Source organism: Austrofundulus limnaeus, unplaced genomic scaffold, assembly GCF_001266775.1.
Source record: "Austrofundulus limnaeus strain Quisiro unplaced genomic scaffold, Austrofundulus_limnaeus-1.0 Scaffold90, whole genome shotgun sequence".
NCBI lineage: Eukaryota > Metazoa > Chordata > Actinopteri > Cyprinodontiformes > Rivulidae > Austrofundulus > Austrofundulus limnaeus.
Genome location: NW_013952492.1, coordinates 3,040 through 11,843, shown reverse-complemented (window position 1 = coordinate 11,843; position 8,804 = coordinate 3,040). Strand labels below are relative to the sequence as shown.

At 36.8% G+C, this 8,804-nt stretch overlaps 2 protein-coding genes across 2 annotated transcripts in view; one reads left to right on the top strand and one right to left on the bottom strand.

Moving 5' to 3' along the window:
• On the top strand, positions 1–3,421 carry LOC106520263 (zona pellucida sperm-binding protein 4; the record flags this gene model as incomplete). Its single annotated transcript, XM_014012240.1, has 8 exons — positions 1–451; positions 634–818; positions 897–994; positions 1,074–1,237; positions 1,314–1,506; positions 2,196–2,340; positions 2,420–2,498; positions 2,592–3,421. Coding segments are annotated over 8 exons (1,407 nt in total), but the record flags the coding sequence as incomplete, so codon positions are not given.
• Positions 3,109–8,804, bottom strand: part of tmem263 (transmembrane protein 263) — a gene marked incomplete at its 5' end in the record, with an annotated part of 7,817 nt that continues 2,121 nt past the window's right edge. The window contains 2 exon segments of the mRNA XM_014012249.1: positions 3,109–4,055; positions 6,259–6,325. Coding sequence (XP_013867703.1) covers positions 3,769–4,055; positions 6,259–6,325 — 354 coding nt within the window. The 3' untranslated portion in view covers positions 3,109–3,768.

Genomic DNA, 8,804 nt, shown 5'->3' with positions numbered 1-8,804 from the left:
ATACCATCACAGCCTCAGCCTCCTCAGTACCCTCAGATCCCATCAAAGCCTCAGCCACCCCAGTATCCCCAGCCTCCTCCGAGTCCTCAAACACCTTCAAAACCTCAATACCCTGAAATCCCTCAGAACCCTCAGATACCATCACAGCCTCAGCCTCCTCAGTACCCTCAGATCCCATCAAAGCCTCAGCCTCAGTACCCTGAAGTTCCTCAGAACCCACAGATACCGTCAAAGCCTCAGTTCCCTCAACCTCCTCAGTACCCACAAACTTCAAAGTATCCAATCATTCCTCCCCAGACACCACAGATGCCTGGAATGCATCCTTCTTCAATAAATTGTGATATAGAAACAAATGTCAGAGTTCCATGTGGGCTTCCTGATATCTCTGCTGCAGAATGTCAGGCTAGAGACTGTTGCTTTGATGGCCAATCATGCTACTTTGGAAAAGGAGGTAAGCAAAGTTGCTGTTGGTTTCTCTGAAAACACTTAATTGAGGGGATATATTAACCAGTTTAAGATCTTATTGAATGAATTGCAAAATTAATTGTTACAAAACCATGTTCATCTTTTTCTGATATTACAACTGGACAAAAGTATGTTTTAACTTATCAAAGCCTATTTCTGTTCCACCAGTGACAGTGCAGTGTACCAAGGATGGCCAATTTATTGTTGTTGTGGCCAGAGACGTCACTCTACCCCACATCGACCTGGAATCCATCTCACTATTGGGAGAAGGTCAAAACTGTAAAAGTGTTGACTCAAACTCTGCTTTTGCTATCTACTTCTTTCCTGTTTCCGCCTGCGGCACTATTGTCATGGTAATTTCTCAATTTACTTCAGTTTCTCAATCAACAATGTGATTTACAACAACCACTAAATCACTTAACTCTTTGTAGGAGGAACCTGACTCTATAATCTATCAAAATATGATGACGTCTTCATATGAAGTGGGCAATGGACCTGCTGGTAGCATTACCAGGGACAGCAGCTATGTGTAGGTAAACACTGAGAGATAATGTTTTGAAATAGAAGCACATATGATGCAATAAAACATACATTCTCTTTTGTTTTAGGTTGGTCTTCCAGTGCAAGTACGTTACCTCAGATACCTCAGTTCTAAGTGTGGTTGCTGAAGTGGAGCCAATAATTGTTCCTTCTCAAGTTTCTGCTCTCGGACCCGTCAATGTCATAATGAGGCTGGCTAATGGTCTGTGCATGACCAAAGGTTGTAATGAAGGTTAGTACGTCCCAACCAGGCAAATACGCTCTGTTTGTTGATCGTTTCATAATGTTTGATGTCTTTGTTCCCACAGATGTAGCAGCCTACACCTCCTACTATCAGGACTCAGACTATCCTGTGACCAAAGTACTGAGGGATCCTGTTTATGTGGAAGTTGTGCTCCTTGATAAGACAGATCCTCATCTTGTTCTGACTCTTGGACACTGTTGGGCAACCTCAAGCCCTGAAGCTCACACCCTCCCACAGTGGGACATTCTGATTGATGGGTAACTAAACACCTGTTTACACTAACCATCATGATTTTTTAATTAAAACACAAACATGAACACACACACTACTGTCAGGTCGAGTAATTAAAAACCATTTATAATTTTATTTTATACTAATTAATGATGATGTACAACACAACAGTGACAGTCCTGTCATTGTGCATAAATACTGTATGACTGTTTCATTTTGCAGTTTGTATTTAGTTTTTCATAAAATTATGTTTTGAMGCTAAATGTTGCTAATATATTTTGCACAAAAAAAGAAAATTTGTGTTTGGTAGATTATTGATTTGTTGTATTGTTGTGACAGTGGTGCTTCGCAATAAATCCTTATAGTGGGCACCTGATTGGCCGCACCTTGGGGTACGTGTGAATAGCAACARCATAATAAGGTGTTTGGCAATGACAGAGAAAATTTGACAAAGTTTCCATGTGCACAACTCACACACTCAAGCTCTACATCTCATTCCACAAATAGGCTACATGKTCCTTACAAATGTGGCACCATTTGTAAGAAAATTTAACAGGTTTTCCAACAGTACACAATTTATTGTCAAGATACATTTTTACAACAAATATCTGCCAAATCTGCCAAACATAAATTATCTTACTTTTTGTGTTTAGTTTAACACTGTGGCGTGTCATTCGTCACCTATAACTTCCCTATCTCTAATGGATCTTTTCAGATGTCCATATGCAGATGATCGTTACCTCTCCACACTGATCCCAGTGGATTCCTCCTCCGGTGTGCAATTTCCAACTCACTACCGGCGATTCGTTTTCAAAATGTTTACCTTTATAGATTACAACATGGAACACTTCAGGAAAACGGTAATGGAGTCAGTGGAGATAAATGAACATGTCTAACACATTATTTCAAACGTTTCATTAAAAAAAATGTTCTGTTCAGGTGTATATTCACTGCAGCACAGCAGTGTGCGTGCCACGACAGGGATTCAGCTGTGAGCCCTCATGCTACAGAAAAGGAAGTAAGTAAAAATATTTATAAATATATATATTTTTAATCTGTTCAGAATCAAAAAGTTGGAGAATGTTGATCATGTCTTTATGTTTGTTTGTAGAGAGAGACACGGAGGCAGCAGCACAGAAGAAGTTTGAACCCAAGGTCGTGGTTTCTTCTGGAGAAATTATTCTAACAGCTTCCAAGCAGTGAACTGAGACAAACTCAATAATTCAGCTGAAAATGTAGGAAAAATATTTTAAACAATATGCTGAACTACAGTATAAATGTTTGAGTCAGTATTTTAGTGTGTGCAGCATAAAGAACAAATCTAACTTGTGTAATGAGGTTTACATTAAACTTTAAGCTTTGATGTGTTGTTTATACTTTAGTAATGTGCTTGTTTCCTTTAAAGGTTTTTGAATAAATGGTTTAATGCCTGTAGAAATTATTGACCTACTTCTTTTAATGTATATTTAGCAAATATTCTAGTTAGATTTGCTGGTTTATAACTAATTTCAAATTTAATCATTATAAATATAGCATTGTGAAGATTAATAGCATTTTGTAATAGCAGAAACTAAAAAGAATTTCCAAAACTAAAAAAAAATAATAAAAATGCCAACAGGGTTCCAAAATGAAATTCATTTTTTTTATTTGAACAAGTTTAAACTTTATATTCAAAGGACTAAGAAGAAAGGAGTACACTTAGGAAACATGTTCATTACAATAAGTCTTATTTGTATAATATTTATTGCAATAAAAATATTCAAAAGCAGGAAGTGCTTTTCAGAAAACTGAGAACATAAACATATGCTAGAGGTACTAAGTCAGAGAAACACTAATTGAAATGAAAGAAACAAAATATATTTAATCAAAAACTCTGAAATATCAACCAGTATGTAACTAAGATTTTTCAGTTTTATGTGAACAGTTGAAAAAAAAAAAAAAGAGACCAGGTACTTCCTGAAACATTTGTGTTTCAGTTAAAGGTGAAAACCTTCCAGGAAATGCCTCGCTGCTGATTGTCATGCAACAAATTTTCACCTCTTTTATTCTGTTGGTTCTCTTTGGAGTGGTTTGACGTGGAAACTGAGAAGTCAAGTTTCTATTTTAATATAACTCTTGGACACATAATTGAGTGATTGAAAGCAGATTTCTAATCTGTAACAAAACAACCAACACCAAAACTTGGGATACTGAGGTTTCAGGTCCTTTGTTGCTCTTTTCTCTGCTCACAAACGACAGAACAGAGTCGGAGCCGTACGTCTCAGCTATGTGTTCGCTCTCCTCCTCCGTCAGTCAGACTTGTCCTTCTTTTTGCTGCCACCTACCGGAACTCTGCTGACCACCGCAGAGCCGACAGCGGTCACTCCCCCAGCTACGGCGCACACTCCCCCTTTCACCAGCCCCACTCCGGCTGCAGGCACAGCAGCTACAGAGCACACCGCTGTCTTGGTAAGGTCCAGACTCTTCCCTCCAATCCAGGTCACGCCCCCCACCGTGGCTTTTGTGGCACAGTACAACCCCCCCGCCAACCTGCTGAACATGCCCGGTTGTGTCTGTGGGTGGTCCTTGTCGGAGTCTGATTTAAAAACACAACAAAAGCGACGATTTTAGGTACAACATATATAACGTAAGATAACATTTCTACTTTTATATTTTAACAATTATGTGCTTGTGCTGCAGAGGAAAGAGAAAGAAAACAAGCTATTAAGAGCTTGATATTTAAAAATAAATATGGTTCCACACAGATTAAAAAAAGTCCACAATACACACATCTATAACCGAGCAAAGCACATGGAACAGACAGTCTAGACAGCTCATCAGGATGATCTTTACTTATTCTCTATTTATTTATTTATTGACTGTAGCCTATAATATTCTCAAAGCCCCAATTTAGAAAAAAAAAGCCAGAATGTGTAAAATGTAATTAAAAGTTGAATGCTCTGATTTGCAAATCATACGCTTCAACTAGAGCTCTTCAATTAAATTGCCCCGGGGGTCACAGTTAATGCAGTTGAACAGCACAGGGGCTGAACATCCAGCAATTAGTCATGTAAATAAACCAAGTATTACAATCTGTTACCTTTGAAACAGTTTATTTTGTTGAATTTAATCATGAATACAACATACAGAACGCTATGTAATAATAAAACAATATCAAAAACAAAAACAACACATTATGCCTCCTATTTAAAAGGGATCCATGATTAGTTGTAACATTAGACTTTATTTGATAAACATATATTTTAACTGTAAAATAAAGACTGTAAAAATACTGTAGGCTGTTTAGTTTTTATAATTTTAAAACTAAAAGTTAAAAAATATATTACACGGATGGAGATATTTTTACACGCAAAGCATTCTGGGTAAAAGATGACGTGGATAGGTCCTCGGTTCGAGGCTGCTAGCGAGCTATATCCACCCTGAAGRTTAATCTTGGACAATATCTGATGATYGACTCTTTTAAATGAAACCAGAGAGCGTTGACAGAGAGAAGGTAGAAATGACTCAGCCTGTAACTGAAAATATGGATGGAGGACAACAGAGCTGCTTCATGGAAGAAGAACCCCAGCTTAGCCTGTTAGCTTTAGCAGTAGCCTCGACGCTATCGTCATATATATGTATTAGCTCAGCGCTACACATTCTCCTCTCGTCACTGAGGTCCTCCATCCACATGACAGAGAGGGGAACACAAAAATGACTCACACTGCAACTGAAAATATGGATGGAGGACCTCAGTTTAGCTTGTGGGTTTGTCACGCTAGCGCTGTGCTAATACATATAAGGCAATATAGCATCAGTGCTAGCGTGAAGGCTAACAGGCTAAGCTGAGGTTCTTCTTCCATGAAGCAGCTCTGTTGTCCTCCATCCATATTTTCAGTTACAGGCTGAGTCATTTCTACCTTCTCCTCTCTGTCAACACTCTCTGGTTTCATTTAAAAGAGTCGATCATCAGATATTGTCCAAGATTAACCTTCAGGGTGGATACAGCTCGCTCACACCGAGGACCTATCCACATCATCATTTACCCAGAATGCTTTGTGCGTAAATAAAATGGCTCCGTCTGTGTTAAAATATATTTTTTAAATTTACAAAACTAAACAGCCTACAGTATTTTTATAGTCTTCATTTTACAGTTAAAAGAAATGTTTATCAAATAAATTCTCATGTTACAACTAATCGTGGATCCCTTTAACACAAATATTGTTTTGACATCTCCRACTTGCCAAATTTTTAAACCAATTTTATTTTCACTTTCATAGTTTTATCTTCAAATGCTTGCAGTTGTAACTGTCTTGATTGTTTATAGAAGTGTTTTTTTCCAGCTTCTAGTCAAGATTCTGATGTTTCTGTAGACACCACATGTCTATCGAACTAAAAGAACTTATAGTAATTAAAGTAGAAAACCGGGGGTTTGGGCTTGAGAGATGAGTGAACCAATTGGCGGTCCGGATGTGGCCAGCRGGCCGCCAGTTGAATATCCCTGGTTAAACAAAGAAATTATACCTTGTTTGTTTCATAAAGTGTGGTAATAATATATAATAATATAATATACACTAAATAAGTTTTACTTTAGTTCCATTATGAATAAAATATGAGTTTATATGAATTCATTTTGTACTGTTTCATTTACATTTAACATATTCCAGCTGTTTTTTGGAGTTGGGTACTGAAACCCAAAACTTACACCCCCACAGAAAAGCAGCATGTTTTGTTTAAAAGTGTCAAAACGTTGACACAAAAACTCGCCCTTGTCCAACTGTCCTTTCAGCTGAGCTTACCTGTTGCTGCTGGCTCATCTGTGTGGTATGCAGGCACGACCTCAGGCACCTGCTCCGCCTGGCTCATCTGAGAATATAAATGACATCATTACCACAAACYGTGGAATTACAACTACAGGATAGAGACTCAGTATGTGATACAAACAAGTTTTGTGTTGAAAGCAGGATAGTTACAGTGGTTTGGTGACTACAAGCTACACGTGACGGGTATTACACAGCATGACATTAAACACACCATCACTGCTGACTCAGGAGTTAGGAGGGTAAACAGAGGTCAGGTTACTAATCAAATACACTTAAATCATGACGTGTAAGTGTCTCTGTAAAAACACTCATTTAGTTACTTTGGAACGCTTAATGTTAGGGAGGACAAACAATAAGAAAGACTATTTACAAGTGAAAGACGTTCAGCAAAGTCAAAATTTAGCCAATCAGATTTACTTAAAAAGGTCAGCGAGTTCAATGCTAAGAGAAACACACAACTCTTATGTTACACATGTTGATGTTTATGACATGAGGATTAGAAAATTACATGTCTGTCCATAATAAAATTTGAACATTTGGAGAAAACTAAACACAGCTAACAAACGACTCGTAAAATTAGCCCTTGTGGCTAAATCTGGTATATTTACGGTTGTTTTAATGTACTCTAGTATGCATCGTCTCCTTATAAAATAAATTCAAACTCAAATTCAATTGTCGAGCACAGAGGTAAGGACGATGGTTTTCTTAAACGCATTCACAAAACCTGAACGTCTGCAGTCACTCAAGTCATTTATTACATTTTCTATCTTTAACTATTTTAAAATAGAATGAGAAATAATTCATTAATTTTAAAAAAATGGTGACGTACAACAATAATCCAGCAGATAATCTTGAATATAAGGCTGAAAAAAAGACAACTGTCAAAGACTTGAACTGCAACCACAATGGATTAAAGAAACGTAAAGAGGAGTGGGACTAAACTCCACATGTGTAACATTGAAAGGGTCATAAACACTTACTCCAACTTATTATTGAAGGTGGTTAAAGAGCCTGAATTTATTTCACACACAGGTTAATTTGTCAGCATTAAAGCAGACTGCTGTGAGCACAGTGTGTGTGTGAAGAAAATAAAGGAGTGCGCTCTTTGGGTGTGCTGCTAATACAAAAAACAAGGCAGACCTGTTCATAGTTTAAGCTGAACAACTGGTTAAAAAAAGTCATTTCTACACCAACTCATGATTGCCTGCTGGTTTAAAGGGTTTACTTGGGATAAAAAGCAAAAACGTTTTGGTTAACAACAGATTTACAAGTGAAAAACAATTTTATCAAATCATTTCCCTCTTTTTTGTTAAACTTTGAAGTTCAGTTTTTAGAAATTATTTAAAACAACTATATGCAATTCTCAACCTGATTTAAAGCATTTTAATTTCCTTTTTAAAACCAGCTATTTGTAACTATAATCCTTAATAAGGAAGGAGAATTAAAGTATAAAACTATTTTTTATTCTACAAAATTCTAGTTAAGTAATTAATTTAAGTCTTGAATWACACATTTACAAAAGTAATAGGGATTAAAATTGAAAACTCTTCTTTTATAAATACTTACAGTATTGTAAAGAATCCTTGAAGGGCTTTTATTTTGAAAAAGTGTTAATATTCATTACAAATATACAGCTCCAGCTGAACGGTCACCATTTGTTTTAAGTCCTTATTTTAAAAGGAATTATTATTATTATTTCTGGTGAACAGTTGTGATTTCAGTGGTTTTACTTTACAGGTGAGGTCAGGCCGTTTTATGATGATCTTTGCAGTTGACCAGTTTTATCAGCTGATGACATTACAATCCGCCATTTTTTAATAATACATGTATCAAATTTCAGGTTTTACTATTTGTTTAAATATGATACATGAGTAGTTGCACATGAGACACATCTCTGATTGAAGACACTGATTATTTCCTTACATAATGCAGGAAAAGTCACTGTAAGTTAAGAAGTAATGACAGTTGTTTGTGCAGAAGTGTTTTCCACATTGTTATTGTCTGCTGCAAAGTTCTCTCACGGTCTCAAAAGTTTTATCCATATGAATGTGGCRCATGAGCTCTGGAAAGAAAAGAATTGTTTAGAAAAAGTTGTGAGCTTTGTTTGCGCTCGAAGCATGTGTTGATGACTCTCAGCTACTAATATATTACTGCTCAAAAAAAAAATAAAGGGAACACTTAACGCACGCTAACTCCCGATCTTAATCAATGAAATATTCGCATTGAGTACTTTGTTCTGTACCGAGTTGAATGTGCTTCACAAAAGTTTGATTTACTTGGACTTAGCGTGCGTTGTTTAAGTGTTCCCTTTATTTTTTTGAGCAGTGTATATTCTAACTCCCACTTTCTGACTGGGATGACCCATTTGAGGAGGCGATCCAATTAAAATTTATGACCAGGAACTCCAAAATTACCATTTCCCAGCACTACTAACCATTTTTGTGTTGTCTAAATGTTGATTAGCAGTGGTGGACATCTTGAATAAGTCTACAGCAGGGGTGCCCAAACGTTTTCCCCGAGGG